This window comes from Haemaphysalis longicornis, unplaced genomic scaffold, assembly GCF_048455015.1.
Source record: "Haemaphysalis longicornis isolate Haplotype H1 unplaced genomic scaffold, Haemaphysalis longicornis Haplotype H1 scaffold_1, whole genome shotgun sequence".
NCBI classification, from domain to species: domain Eukaryota; kingdom Metazoa; phylum Arthropoda; class Arachnida; order Ixodida; family Ixodidae; genus Haemaphysalis; species Haemaphysalis longicornis.
The window spans coordinates 249,592,208-249,607,997 of record NW_027526203.1 but is presented as its reverse complement, the minus strand read 5'-3'; the positions used below and the strand labels follow the sequence as shown (position 1 = coordinate 249,607,997).

General features: G+C 44.9%; 1 protein-coding gene across 1 annotated transcript in view; it reads right to left on the bottom strand.

Moving 5' to 3' along the window:
* Positions 1-2,287: 2,287 nt before the first annotated feature.
* LOC144143882 (germ cell-less protein-like 1) overlaps positions 2,288-15,790 on the bottom strand; it is a 76,047-nt gene continuing 62,544 nt past the window's right edge. Inside the window, exon 14 of the mRNA XM_077675481.1 lies at positions 2,288-7,341. Coding sequence (XP_077531607.1) covers positions 7,228-7,341 — 114 coding nt within the window. The 3' untranslated portion in view covers positions 2,288-7,227. The remainder of the gene's footprint in view (positions 7,342-15,790) is intronic.

Below are 15,790 nucleotides of genomic sequence, written 5' to 3'. Positions count from 1 at the left end.
TGCGCTACCGACTGCGCTATCCCGGTGGCGGATATCCTTTCGACTTCAGCGGGCACTTAATTTAGGGAGGTTCAGAGACCGGTGAACTAGCGCCGCCCCGATTCCCGATTCTATCTTCAACATACCCGAGTCTGCGCACGTCACTTTGTTGACTGCTGTTTCGTCGCCTATGTATTTTTTGAGTCGTTAAGGGAGCACAATTAAGTTTGCTCCAATAAACTTGTTTTCCCTTCAGCGCTGCGTCGTCTTTGGTGTGGGGGGTGGGGGGGTGTTGTCGCGAACTATGCATTGGGTTTGTTTATTGATGTTTTGTTTTTACTGCCCGGCCGCGCCCGGCTCTGTTTCCTCCTTCCCCCACCCCCCCAACACGTACCCCAGGGCCCGGCCTATCAGCATTCACTGATCATCCGGTTCGCAGCTGGATGGCCTAGCCAGAGCATATGTGTCTTGTGTTACTTGGGGTGGTGGAAGGCCATATGAAGGGGCGCTCCCATGTTGCGAGGTATAATGTTGGGGTAGCTCCGCAAGCTGGTCATGTGGTCAGTGGGCACTTTTGTGGATACATTATGGGATAACTGAGGCACGTTTCCTGGTGCAAAACAGATGTGAGCATTAGAGAAGGATGTGGATGGGACAGATGCTAGACAAAGTGAACATTACGATACATAAGACTATAAACTCGCCGCACCCCAAAAACCCATGCTTCTGCGCACATCACATTACCATGCACAACCCTCTTTAGATAACAGAATTATTTTGTTGACAGTGCCACTGAAGGGGTGCTTACACATCTCTCCGCCTCATTGTTACTTTGGTATGCCTCGATTATTTCGCTATCTGTTTGCGCACGGAAGTTGCGCAAGATGATTGTGTTTGAGAACTTTGGAGACTGCAAGGTTGGTGTAGTGTACAAGATACCATTACCTTGTGGCAAATGCTACATCAGTCAAACAGGGTGATGCGTCAATGACCGACTGCGACAGCGCCGAGCAGCAATACAATCGGTTGGGAGGGGCTGGACATTTGGCCGATCCCTGCCGCTGCTGCAAGTGTACTCCAAAATCCTAAGACAACACAGGACGAAGTGCGCTTTGTCCCATGTTGTTGTCTTTCTAGTCCCTGTTCCCGCTGTTCAAAGTTTAAGCATGTTCCACTCCAGCATCAGTGAAGGTGTGTCACCAACATATATGATAAAAGGGAGCTGTGCTTTAAGCAAGGATTAAGGGTACAGATCTCACAGACACAATAAACATCGAAAGATGGGCACGCAGAACACTTGCGTGCCAAAGTTAAAAGTGTGTGACTAGGTGACAGGAAGTGTGACTAGTCCCAGCTGGTGTGGAGATGCCTAATAATTTTTTTCCAGCTGTTTCGGTGGTTCTCTTCAAGTGGCTTAAGTGTAACGCACTTCAAAGCAAGTTTTCATATGCATGCATGATATAAAAATAATTTTATGATAATCCGACCATTGTACAGTAACATTTTAATCCAGACTTAGATTCACTCCCCAAATTTATGTACTGAGCATACTTTGATTTGCCGCAAAAGTAACATGTCAGGCTACAGCCTAGTACAGAGTTCTGTCGACAGCGAATTTGTAGAGATCATGATTAACCTACCAGATTCAACTTGAGCCGTGCCAATATCATTTGGGTGAAAATCAGTACCGAACGACATAGGCCCCTCCCCAAAAAATGCAACTCTATATTACAACCCTGCAAACCGTGAAAGTTCCCTTTAAATCATATCCAAATGAAATAAAAATAGCCGAAATATTACTTCACATTCCAATTTATGGGGAAAAAAAATCTAGAACAAAGATTGTGGCTGCACATCTACCCTTTCCAACCTAATGTTACCAAAATCTGTGTCGGTTTTGTGGTTAAAAGTCAGAGCACTCACATACATACTTATAAGAACAACTCCGAGATGCGTCGTGTGCCCAAGCAGAGAGCAGAAAATTAAGAAACCACGAGGGAACAGCTCCAAGCTTGTGGCCTCATGAGCTCTCCTTTTAAACTCTCAAAGCTTTACACATTTATTGCAAAAAAATAAAGTAGCAAGATTGTGAAAGGCTAGGCCCCTAGGCTGCAATCCAATGCCAATATGCCTTGGCTGCTACAACAGGAAGCAAATCATATAACACTTAGCAAGAGGAATCTACACTACATAACAAATCCCAGCACATTTGAACAGGCACGGCCCGCTTATTAACTTTTTGATTCTCAGTATCATGTCTAAGAGAAGCACAGCAACAATTATAGATCAATGAAACAGACCACCCATATCAATGCAAAAACAAAGATGCATTTATTTTGTAGAACATAAAAGGTACACATTTTTGTGTTATTCACCAGCTTAAAACATTTCATATCACACGGAATGACAGCATACCTTTGCTGCGCCAACTGTGGGCAACGGATAAGTTATAGAAGCACATAAAAGCACTTTTGAATGTGCGCAAATTTGCACAGTGTCCAACGAATTGGGCACTAAAAAAATAAAAGCTGTCACAAATAGTAGCATCTATGCACAACCAAAACAAAAATATTACAGTACCATAGTTCACAAAGTAGTGGAAAGCATACTCGCTCATTAAAAACAAACAGATTTTGATGCAACAGTAATGACAGCATGACTAGAATGCGAGACAAAACAATGCAGACAGGAAAGAAAACAAAAATAGTTGGATATACCAAATGAACCCATCAATGGTAAAGAATAAGGCCAACAGTACTTAACGAAAATTAGTACAAAGTGCTTAAAATGGCCGCAGAGAGATCACGCAAACTAAAAATTTTGGTGAAAATCAATAAGGCAACGAAATGAACAAAAACAGTCAGCAATTTTTCGCGTTTAGGGGAAAAAAATTTGGATGCAACCTGCAAGGCCTTTTGTAGCATTACAATGAAGCTCAGTGGCACACGACGCACCATGTGCGACTTCTTGTATACTTTGGGCACAGCAAATAGCACGGCCCTAAAGGAAGCTAAAATATGAGTAGTAATCACCTGGTTAACTTAAGAAATACAGGTATGCTCTTTTTATATTTAACGACTTACACGCCAAACCTAATGAGAACTGCAAGGATGCAGTGGTTGACACGGATTAGAGAAGCAAAGTATGCAGCCGCACTGATGTTAACAAAATAAACTCGGCAATGTCATTCACAGCAATCAAGCCTACATTTTGCTAACCACCGCCTAGACAGCCCTGTAACTGCCAATGAACAGGTGCCATTGTTTTTGGATAGCCAGCAGTTCATGCTGTTTTACAAATTAAACGAAAGCTAAACACTTTCTATAGTTTTAGAAAAACATTTCTACAGAGTTGTTCTTGTGCCCCAGGGCAGAATTCTGTGTTTATTCTAAGCCTGAACCCCTTGCTCACAGGTGCAATTTAGTTGATCAAAACATGAAGGCTTCTGCTGTGCACGTCACCCAGAGACATTTTGAGCATCTTTGATGCCATGGTGTTAGCATAGCAGCTGGTGTTAAGATCCTGGTAGCACTTGATAAGGTCCATGTTCTGTTTAGGGCGTGGTTCGGTATATTCGTCAAAAGCATGTAGGCGGTGACTGGCAAGCAGGCTTGACATTTCAGAATGGCTCCTCTGAGAGAGTGCATGCCCACTTTGGCATGTACTAACTCGGGCACGAGAAATGCACTCAGAAGTCCAACAAAAGCGTGAAACGTACACACCCATAAACAGCCAGACGCCACACAGAGAGACGCTTGAAATTGCAATGGGGCACATAAAACATACGAGGATCTCCTAAGGGTGCAGTGACAAAAAGCTCTGTACACAGTCCCAACTCTCGTAGAAGTGGAGACGCACAAAACCCAAGGCACAGATGCTCAGCCAACACAAACACTCGTAACCAGTTACAACTGTCAAAATTTTGTTGCTGATAAGGCACTGTTCTTTGCACAAGCAAGTCACTCAAGCAGAAGCACAACATCACGCCTGTCATCACGCCATGAGGTCATTGCTACGAGTGCACATTTCCCTTCTGTTTGCTTTCAGGAGTGAACAATATTTTGGGAGGGAGAGGAGCTTTATGCGATGTTGGCGTGCACTGTTCTCCAGGCACTGCAACAACAAGGTTCTCAATGCCCGCGTAAATACTAATCAGTTTCATTCAGAAAGCAGTAGATGAGGATTTAAAAATTATAGGTTAGGGTTCAGAACAAAATACAGAGTCATTGCAGAACTACTGAACTGTGACAACCAAGTCATCAACCATATAGTTTAGAATGCTAGGAAGCACCTGCTGCATTGTGTACTGTTCCATCTGCAAGCGCCACTTAAATTAAAGCAGTTTACGCTAAGATTACAAAAACATAACAGCCAAGATAATGCTATTTTGGTCCCGCCCAGCTACAATAAGCTCAGCAAGAGATGTTTTGAGGGAAAATAAAAATGTTCCCCCATGCACTGCCCACACTGCATAGTTAATGACAATTTAAAATTGATAAACACAGGATTTTCTTTTAATAAGTGTTCTTCTGCTGCAAGCTAGGGAAAAAAAAAAAAAAAAAGAAGGGCCCATTTTAGTACTATCTTTAGCGCAAATGGGTACCTTTCTTTAAAGCTGCAAATAATTCTAAATAAAATTTTATTTCCACACGTACAAACAAATTCTGCTTAACAAATATGTCACCGGGGTTGTTATTATTGCTGCATATTACCCAAATACTCCTTGCAGCCTTTGTAACCTTTTAGCAGAGGAATGGAAAGACCTCAAGCAGCCGTTTCACAGTTTTTACAACAGAAAATGGCCAGGAACAATTTACAACCAGGGTTGTCAATGCGTTGAACTGTTGTTGAAATCGGAAAACGGCCACCCCCGCTACTTCTCTGCCTCTTTCAGGATGCCCTGCCATATTAAAACGAATTTCGATACAAAATGTTTTTGCTGTGGTTCCTCAGTTTGAGCCCACCAAAAGCAAAGTTCCCTTTGGCAAGTATTTAACTGGAGCATGCTTTATTCGAACAGATTCACTGTCATAAAATTTACTCCTACAGGCCTTCCATGCAAACTCTTCTTGGTCATTACAATTCAACCCCTGCTGCTGCTGTTGCTCAAGCTTAAATAAGGTGTGCCTAAGGGCGATTTCCAGGGAAAAGAAAAAATAAGAAACATTACACAAACAAAAATAAATAAAGGAAGAAACAAAGAGAGAGAGAGAGAGAGAGAGAGAGAGAGAGAGAGAGAGAGAGAGAGAGAGAACACAGTGCACACTAGCAAAACACACGTTAAAATGACAGAGCTCTCACAAAATGGCTGAGGAGCATCTGGACAGAAAGTAGTAAGAGGGATGTTGCATAGTTGTGCTTTTCCCAGTTGAGTAACCACCGGAAGCAAACGTGTGTGTTGTCTATCACAGCTGAGAAAGCTTGCTAGGAACTAGCAGCCATGACACAGCACTAATCACTATGTGGCCTCAAACATACTTGCAACGGGGTCCTTTGACACTTTTACTGAAGTTGCTCACAACAGAGAAAGATTTTTTTTTTTTTTACATCAAAGGCTCTTCAATAGGGTGCTCAACTTTAACAGAACACTACACCCAGCTTTACAAGATAAAAATTGAAACGCAAAATTTGATTCAACATTACAATCGCAGCACAGTACCAGATCATCAGATGCTTTTTGTGCGCGCTGAAACAAACTTTTTTTTATTTTTTATTTTTTTAGCCGGCTAACCCCTTGCTTCCACTCCATGCTGATCAACCCCAAAGCTCGAACTTTGAGTTTGGGGCTTCAAATTGCCAAATAGGAGAAGGGGGGGGGGAGGGGGGGGGGGGGAGCGTCAGCATACACAAAGACTGTGGAGTGGTTCTGTTGCATAGTAGAAGCCACTAAATGCACAACTCTGGGGAATGTCACTGGTGAGAACTTGACGGTATTTTGCCTCAAACTGGCCCACCGCTCACCTTTAAAAGTGCGGACACCATCAAGACATTTCTGCAGTAGTTCCGCCTAAACCGAAAGGAATTCGGTAGTGTCAGACATTCTCTAAACTGCCGCTAAAAAAAGAGGAATTTGGAACATTTCCTCTTGGAATACCCCACTCACAGGTAGCAGAATGTCGGCAAAAATTTAATGCTGAGTGGTGCCCAAAAAAGTTTTATGGTGCCTTCGAATATTATCAGGAGTTTCAAGTTTGTGCCCATTTTCTACAGCGACATGCTACAGTGACACCCTAAAACATTTACTGCTGCACTTAAAACTTTTTTTCCCCCAAGTAAGAAATCTTTTCTCCAGCTTGTTAACACGCAAATTCATTTTTAAACAAAACAGAAAAAGTCTTGTGCAACCTTCCTTTTCCACAGAGTGACCAGTATCTCGTTTCCAACTGTATCCGCCAAGTCTTGTGTAACCTTTTTCACTGAGTCAGCATATCTTGCTTACCCCAAGTTCGACTGTAACTGTATACCCCAAGTTCGGCCAAGTCACACCTGAACTTACAAACTATTGTCCTCCTGCATGGGAATGCTTTAAAAGTATTCCACAGAACTGGGATCACTTAATGACCTCTCAGGGTGCGCAGACACCACATTTTTCTATGGAGGACAACTCGGAGGATTATTTGGAAGAAATAGAGCCACACCACTGTCTACAGCTACCTCCAAGGAAGTTGTGACAGTATGCGAGGCACAAGAGAAAGCAAACGACTCCTCAGCTGCTGTTTCTGCACTGTAGCTTAAGCGCAGGAAAAACTTAAAAAAAAAAAAAGAGAAAGTGATGGAGACTGCACATGAAAGCACGCATATTTCCACATGCACACAAGAAAGGCACGTCTTCTGGCACTGTATTTGTATTTGACAAAAAGGGCACAGCACAATAAATAAATAAAAAAAAGGCTCCTTTCTGCCTATCCCTGGAACAACCCTGCTTCTATGCTAGCAGCCGACGTAGAGAAAGCCTGCTTGAGTGTCTTCAGTGAGTACAGCCACTGCTTTAAGCAGTTCAACCTTCCCTCGACAAAGGGCACTTCTGAAAGTCTTGCACCCTCGACAGCAGTCTACCAGCTTTCTTTTTTTTTTTTTATCCACCAATTGTGGGTGTTTCATTGAATTTTGTTCAGCTGCGTCAGAAGGGGGGGGGGGGGGGGGGGTAAAGACAGAAGAAAGAGGGAAAGAACGCAGGCCATTCCGGCTGCAACCAGGCTCGGGCAGCGGGAACAGCTGGGGCCGTCTGACCCACTGGGGAGGGGCGAGTTAGCTTTGGGCAGCTTCGGGAGTGTCGTCGGACAGCGGTGTGGTCACCAGGAAGCTGGCGCTGATGATGATCGGCAGTTTGAGCTCCTTCTCAATGGTCAGCACTTTGGCCTCCTGGCAAAGGCCCAAACAGACACAGTAGTGAACGCCAGCTCTTACACACTCAGCTCTGGTCCCACAGACTATCGAATCAGGTCAGCATCCAGTTAAAGGGGCCAGGAAGACAAAATACCAGCTTGGTTCACATTAAGAAGACTGCTTTGCCCCAATAGCAATAATGCCAATTTTAACACAAACATCAAACGATTAATCCAGATACAGCTGAGCCCCCTTTTAATCACTTGATCGCCACAATGAATTCATACATCATATCTGCCGCTCATAATAAGATTAACCTTAATAATCCAATTATAAAATGCTGCATCAAACCACAAAAATTTGTGCTCTAAGAACAGTGTAAGCAAAATGCCACAAACCAAGATAACAGACAGGCACAACCTACCCTTCAAGCATTCTTCCTTTACCATCACTGAAATGCACACAACCTCTAAACACTCCCAGAAATTATTTTAAGCCTTTTTCCCCAAAAATGTTGTTGCATGACGCTTCCAAATTGGTGGCAGTTTTAATTGTACTTTCGTTTTGAGGAAGACAGCATGTTATATCTCAGCGATGGTTTGGTCAAATGCCACAGCGGCTGAAGCCCAGTTAATACCGCCGGTGCAACAGAATCTGTACCTTTTTGCACGCAACCTCACTCACTGGCGAGGCGGGAGGCAGTTGCTTATCAGCACTATGTTCTGGTAAGGCTAACTAATGGCACAGTGGCTCGACACCTCCAGATGTGCACCACGGTGAAGGGCAGTTGTGGTTATCACGTGACTTCAACACCTCAAAAGGGCGCAGCCAAGTTAGAGAGGACAGAGAAGCACGCACCGGATTGAATGGCTAAAGAATTTTTTTGTGACCCTGAAATGGCGGCTTTCGTTTACATGTTCTTTTATTCTTGCTTTATTTTGATGGCTGCTATCAGTACACTTGGGAAATAGAAGAAAGTGCAATTCTGTGCAATACATCTTGCACTTCGCGCATGCGGAAAGCCATCCAAATTGGCGACTATGAACGCAAGCCATTGCAGGCACTCACTGTACCCGAGCTGCACTCAAGCGCTTCTTCATTCTATCTGAAACATACAGCTATTGCCCCAGTATATACTGTGCAGTCATGCTGTGCTTGGTTTGTTATGCAGTCAAACCTCGATGTAACGAAGTCGGCAAAATTCGTAATTTACTTCGTTGCATTGAAACTTTGCCACATTGAGACTCGCGGTGAAACTGAAGTGTTAATCGCGTGAAGTGGATCCTGCAAACAAAAACGTGGTGCGCATACATGGCTGGCACACTGTTTCTGTTTGCCAGAGCGTAATCGTCTAAGCGAGCATCAGCGTGAACCGCAAGGAGCGTTTTCTGCATGCGAAAACACGTCTCGTGAGCCACAGGCGCGCTGATGCAGCCGCCGAGACCACCCGCACCATGTGGGTAGCTCCTAACCACTCGCTGAAACGCAACACAAGGGCAAACGAAGTTGTTCATGCGGGAAAAAAGCTGATAATATGGGCGAAATTTGCACTGTAACACGTCATATGTGCCGCTTAGGAAAGCTCCCATCAAATGTCCTACACAGTGGTAAGCCTAAACATCTCTGGCAGGGCCAGCCGGCATACCCGACCACTTTGAAGCTCCCGCCATAGGGGCGCGCCTCCCCATTGGCGAAGGTCGTCAGGCTCCTCCCACTGCTGCCTCAGGCGCGAGTCGCTTCCTGGCTAGGGCAGAAATCGCAGCCGGCGCGCAATTGCGGACATGGGTGTGAAAAAAAATGTGCACAAGGCTCATCAAGACCCACAAATGCTTTGTCGTGCACTTGCTGGAATGATGAAACCCAACAAGCCTGAGCGAACTCAAACCAAGGGCAAAGCGGCGGCATGGGGTGGCGGCGGTGCCATACGCAGTTTGTAGGCAAGGAGCTTGTAGCAACGCCCATAGACTACATGGCTCGCTGCTCCGAGGCATTGGGTGGCCCGAGTTGCTGTTCGCATTTTATCGAGACCTTGCTTCAGCACTTGCATCTCCAAAAATCTACTTCTACAACAAAAATTTCGTGCCTAGTTGTCCATGAAACTTTGTTACATTGAAATTTCGGAAAACGGGACTTTGTTACACAGACGGTGAAAATACATGGTGTGCATACACTTGAAGTTAAAAAACATTATGTGGTTTGTTACATCGAGGGCTTTGTTACATTAAAGTTCGTTACATCAAGGTTTGGCTGTATAGATTGATTGTAGGGTTTAAGGCGCCAATGTAACGCAGGCGATGAGGCGCGCTGTAGTGGAGGGCTCCAGATTAAAGGAGCACTGACACGAAAATTTCATGTTACACTTTTATTGCTTTTATCGATGCTTAATGGTCTGGCGAACCTGAAACAGCACTTCAAATACTTCAGCGCGCGATAGTTAATTACATTGAACGGCCTGAAAACCGTTTGTTTCAAATTCCCGCGCTTTCATCCCGAACGGCGCATATGACAGCCTCCCGGTTTGACATCACCGCTTTGTGCGGACGTCACCGGCGCCCGCTTGAGAGGGTGTTGCGTCCGCTCGCCGCTCGTGGGGCCGCGCGCGTGAAGTGATGTCACGAGTTTTTGGCGAGCGCTGTCGCGTCACTTCTTTTTCCTCTCCTGAAGTGATGTCACGCTGATGTCCATTTGCTGAGTGCCGCTCCGCGCGCTGCTCCGTCGGCGCGATAAATGCGATCCAATTGAACTATGTTCTTCGCGTCGCAGGCCGCTCATATTTCAGCCAGGGTATTCTGTTGAGTGAAGGAAGCGAACTGTGCAATAATATTAACGCCGAAAATTGGTGTCAGTGCTCCTTTAAGTTTGACCACATGGGGATCTTTAACGTGCACCGGAATATTGTAAGCATGGGTGTTTTTGCTTTTTGCTTCCATCAGAAAAGCAGGCGCTGCAGCCGGGCATGAACCCGCGTCCTCATGGAACCCGCGTCCTCATGCTCAGGAGCACCACGCCTTAGCCACTCAGCCACCATGGCGGGTGGTTTGATTGTATAGCAGAGCGTTCATTATAACTGCAGCTATTAGGAGTGGGCACAACTGTACTAACAAAAACAGGTGAAGCAGTAGCGACGCACTAGCCACTCTCACACAGTTTTAATGAAATTACTGGGGCTTGTTTGGTTGATTAGTTACCGCCGACCAAGTCCAACACCAAGAAACATGACCATGCGATTGCAGCGGTTCCTCTAGTTCTGTTTGATTGTAACACTTGAAGGCTAATGCGAAGTTAACAGAAGTTAATATACTGATAACTGTTTTTATTATTTCCCTACTATGTTACTGCTGACATGCACGTGAAATTGCAGTTTTTTTAATGCTTATTAGTGTTTCTTAGTTAAAAAACATGTTTTCAGACTGGAATGGAGTTGAGTGAGCTACCAAAGGCTAGTTATTTCAAATTAAACAGTGTCTGTGTTTTCTCCTCACAGTCTTATAATTAAGGATACATGCAGGTAAAAAAATCGCTTTTTCGAAATCAGCCAAGTTTTTGTTCTCACGACATCTATCATCTATGCCCACTTTACTTTACAAAAAATCAAAACAAAACGTTGACAAGTTAAGAAATGTGTCTGAATGACTCATGGCGACTCAGGAAATCGCGCGTTCGGTAGAGTTTCAGCCATCTTCTTTTGAGAGTGCCTACTGGACCTCCAAATCTTGTGATGCGAATGGGGAGCCGCCATTGGCTGTTGCAATGGCACTTAATGTTGCCCTATTTTCTATCGCAGTCCACATTTTCTATTTGTCTGAGGGAAGTTCTCTTAATGAACAGTGAGAAGCATGATTTCTGTCTCTACAAGTGTTGGCCTTCATGCCCGTGCAAGGGGCTAAGCAAACAGGAACGAAGGAATCCGGAAAACACAGTGGTGAGCTCTCTGGGACAGCGGAATGGTGCCTTCCTAGCACTGCAAGTGCTGCGCAATCAATTGCAGCTGATATTATCAGCAACAATTTCAACTTCTGAAATGTGCTGAAGGATTCGACACACTTCCGAGGTGAGGAGACAGCCAGCAATGGAAGCAGTGCTAGCGCATTGTCGCTGAAATCGACATTGATCCAACCTATAACCGGTTGCAAGTGTACGGGATGCAGGAAATGAAGACCTGCCGTTGTTAAGGTTGTAAAAAGCGCAAGAGCCTCACATCGCTACTGAAATGCAAGTGTCCAAATGGTGGCGGCCCTGGAGCAGTGATTTCTGTTGTGTACAAGTCACAGCAGGCTGATGGCAGAGAAGGCTCCTACTCAGAACGCTGCTATGAAAGTTTGATTGATTGTGGGGTTTAACGCGCCGACGCAACGCAGGCGATGAGGTGCGCCGTAGTGGAGGGCTCCGGAATAATTTTGACCACCTGGGGATCTTTAACGTGCATCTAAATCTCGTACACACAGGCGTTTTTGCTTTTCGCCTCCATAAAAGCGGCCACCGCGGCCGGGAATTGAACCTGCAACCTCGTGCTCAGCAGCGCAACGGCTTAGCCACTGAGCCACCGCGGCGGGTGCTGCTATGAAAGTCTGCATGATGGCTTTTTTGTATTAGACATGATCAGTTGTCGAGATTTTTGAGTCAGACTCAAGCCATCTCACCATTAAACTTACACAATCTCACCTTACCTCCCCCTCATTAAGAAGCCACGGCCACTAAAGCCATCACTAACAGCCTTGCAGAAGCAATGCTATCGAGTGCTTTGGAAGCGGGCCAGACTGACACTGGTTTGATGTTTAATGGGACTGGGAGGTCGCAACTTGCACAGTAGGTTAGTCTGGAGGCCTACATGTGAGCATTTCAAGTAATATCACCCCCAACTTCCACGTTTTTTGCATGGGAATTTGAATATCTGACAGAAATAAATTGATTTTCATTTTGCTCAAATTGGTGTTTCTGTCAATTTTATGAGTTTTTGTACTATTTTGCCCGCTTAAGGGGGGACGTGGCTTTCAAAATCAACTTTTTTATTTCTTTGTGGATTTTGATGAAAATTGGCACAGCAACTGGAAATGCTTCTGTGATATCACCATTATAATTTCAAAGTAATATTTTGAAAACTTTTTTATGTATGAAATTTTCTTTCTGTTCCGCTTGTACCGAGCTTGAGCGGCTTATAAAACACGATAGAAAACTTGTTCGAAGTGCTTTGCATTCCCAAATGAATGGACGAGGTCGTGACAGTTTTAGAATTTTTTTTTTACAACACAATGTTTTTTAGTTTTCATTTTTTTAGAGGTTTATGTGCAACAGGCATGTCAACTGTGAATGATTATTTGAATAAAAAAATCACAAAAAACAAATCTGGAAAACCAAAAGTGTCACGACCTGAACAGTTCATCAAGGAATGTAATGCAAGAAACGGAATCAAAATAGACCCAGCGGTCACGAAGAAATCCCTGGGACAAGCGACACAGGTGGCAAAAAAAACTGTTTCGAGAAAACGGCTTCCGAAGTTGCAACATAGGTTTCACATATCAAAAGTCGTCATAGTTGTAGCCTTTCATGTCCTTTTGAACATGGGGCTTCTGGAAGGCCTTGCCTTGAAATTGGAGTGTCTTTTACAGCCTTTCTCTTTCCAGAAAACATCATTTTCAGCTCCTCCGTGAAGAGTACATACCCCCCTTTGCAAACCACACGGAGGGGAGATGGGTTTCAATGGGCTTTCAATGCAAAGTAGGTTAGTTGGTTGGCTGTATCGCACTGGACAACCTCCTTTTGCAGTGTTGTCACCATGGCAACAAGTTAAGCATTTTTTTACTTAAATTTTAACATTTTTGGCTTTTTTTTATGTTTTATCTTGCCTGGCACAGCAACTTAGTACTCATACGTGCAGGTGTTCATTGCCAAAAGTTTGCATACCACAAGGATGAAAATGAGCTACTTTGAAGCTTGGTAGAGTATTCTGCATAACTCCCAACTTCAATGCAAGAGCATATTTTTTTACTACTTTTGACATTCAAGGCATCCAATATTTCTCGCAGCACAGCCAGTATGCCCTGAGTAGAGTGTACTAGTACACTCTACCCTGAGCAATGGTATCAATAATTTCCCTAAAAAAATCACTGTTAAATGCTGCCACAGTAACGTACATTTTTAACGCAGAGATCATATTTTTATTCCTATATTACTAACTCAAACCTGTTTGCATGAAAATTACAAGTGCACGGGAAACGTTGCGCAAGAAAGGCGATATGGCTCGCGCGCATCGCAGCGCACGCTTACCGCGACATATCGAACTTTGATTATACCTGATATGGCTGGTCAGGTCGCTTTTAAGATTAAATCTAACGTCGCAGGCATTAATTACAACTACTGGCGTTCAATCGTAACCGGTTGCCCAGTCATGTGATGCTCCAATGCGCGTCGGCTATGCCGTGTGCGCCGCAGCGTTTGACGCGTCGACCGTTTCTTTCTCAAGGCTAGCGAGCCCACAGTCAAAACACAGCAATAGCTAAGCGTGTAAACATCGCAAATCCGACTAAAAGTTCACTTCACGAACCGCTATCGCAAGCGCGCACACCGCGTCACCCTCCGGGGTCTGGCGACGGTAGAGTCACGCGCACCACGAAGCGTTCGATGACCTCCGCCTTTCGAGCCACACAACTTCCCGTAATCTGGCTCGTTATCTCTGGCCTTCCCATCGCGATAACGTCCGTGTTGAATACCACAGATTGAACAGAAACTCGGCCGAGCGAAGCGGCGAAAATGAACTCAATCCGCTCGCTACGCAGTTCAGGCGGCCGCCATCTTGCGTTGCGCCCGCGACATCCAATCAGGAGGGTCGCTGGACCGGAGGACCAATAGCGCTTCCGCATCTATTTCTAGCTTCGTTTGTGCGTCGTTTCCTTTCTGCCGTTTGTGCGTTTGTGAATGAACGAAGATAAAAGAGACGAGCGGAACCGGAAAGACGATCGCTCGGCCGATCTAACCATATCAAAATGGCCGCGCACGGTGGCACCGTTGCGGAGATAGAGCGCTCCGAAAATTGCCGTTTTTTCGCCCTTTTGCGCTGATAGTTTGCCACCGCGCCTGACAAAAGTATTTTTTTATGCCACTTTGCGACGCTTTTCAGCGTAAAAACTTTGCAGACGCACAGAATAGGAAACATAGAAGCCGAATATGCGGGTTTCAAAAAAACGATGTTTTGGTCATTTTTCCGAAGTTGAAAGCCGCGTCCCCCCTTAAGGGGGGACACTGCTCTTAAAACAGCCTCTCTTAATTTTCTAGTGAACTTTGTAAAACTTGTCAGTCTTGCTGCTTTTCTCCCACTGATTTCAGATATGCCATTATTTTCTCAGTAGGTCAATTAGTTCCCAAGATAATTAGCACTAATTAGTAGGGGTGTGCGAATATCAATTTTTTAATTTCGAATCGAATTCGAATAATAAAAACAAAGTTCGAATCGAATCGAATATTTTTCGAATATTTTTCGAATACGAATAGTTATTGTTTTTTGTAAAATTAAAGTTTTCACCATCTAGAGACACAAAAACTGCAACTTTATTGCACAACAAATCACGCAAAGTAAAATTAGGAATTACACAATGCCACTGCACTCAACAGGTTAAGGTCTGCACTCACCTAAATGTTAATATGGTGAAAGGTTAACTGCTCGACATGTTCGGGGAGCAGTGTACGGCCACCCCAGTTACTTTCCCCTCTTCCCCAACTAGGCTAACAAGCCCCCCGTATCATTAATAAAGTGTCATTCATTCATTGTTATGCTCGCATTCATCGACGCGCAGCGAGGCATGCCCGAGCCCGTGCACATTGCCGCGCGCTGATACAGTGAAATCTCGATGATACTAATCTCGCGGGACCGCGAAAAATATTCGTATCATCTGAAATTCGTATGAACCAACGTTAACACAGACCAAAAAATTGGGCGCTGAAAAAAGTTTTCGTCTATTTCTTTTCTTACTTTCGCGTGAAGAAATTCGTGATTTTTTTCTGCTTTTTTTAACCTCCATGTCACAAAGCAGCCCTTTCTGGAGTGGATTCGTGCTCGTCTCCTCACTCGCTGTACCCAAGCTGGCTACACGTGCAACAGTCAAGCGTGAACCGCATGGTGCGTTTATGCACGCGATTCGCTCGCCTCGGCTTGGCAAGCGCTGTATTTTCACGCCCGCATCGACGATTTCGCGCCCGCGGTAGCGCCTACCTCGGTCAGAAAATGACGCACGACGCGCGGCAGAATGGAGGAGCCTGACTACTTGCGATGAGATCGAGACAGCCGGCTTGGCTCCGCCGGAGATGGTTAGGCTTAGCACCCCGGCAAATATTTTATGGGCGCTTTCACTAGCGGCGCGGATGATGTTTTATAGTACCGTTTTCGCATGCATTATCAGCTCCTTTACCGCACAATCAACTTCGTGTCTCCATTGAGCCGCATTTTAAAGATCGGTTAGAAGCGGTCGCTCGAGCGCCCGCGCCACTTCGCGGC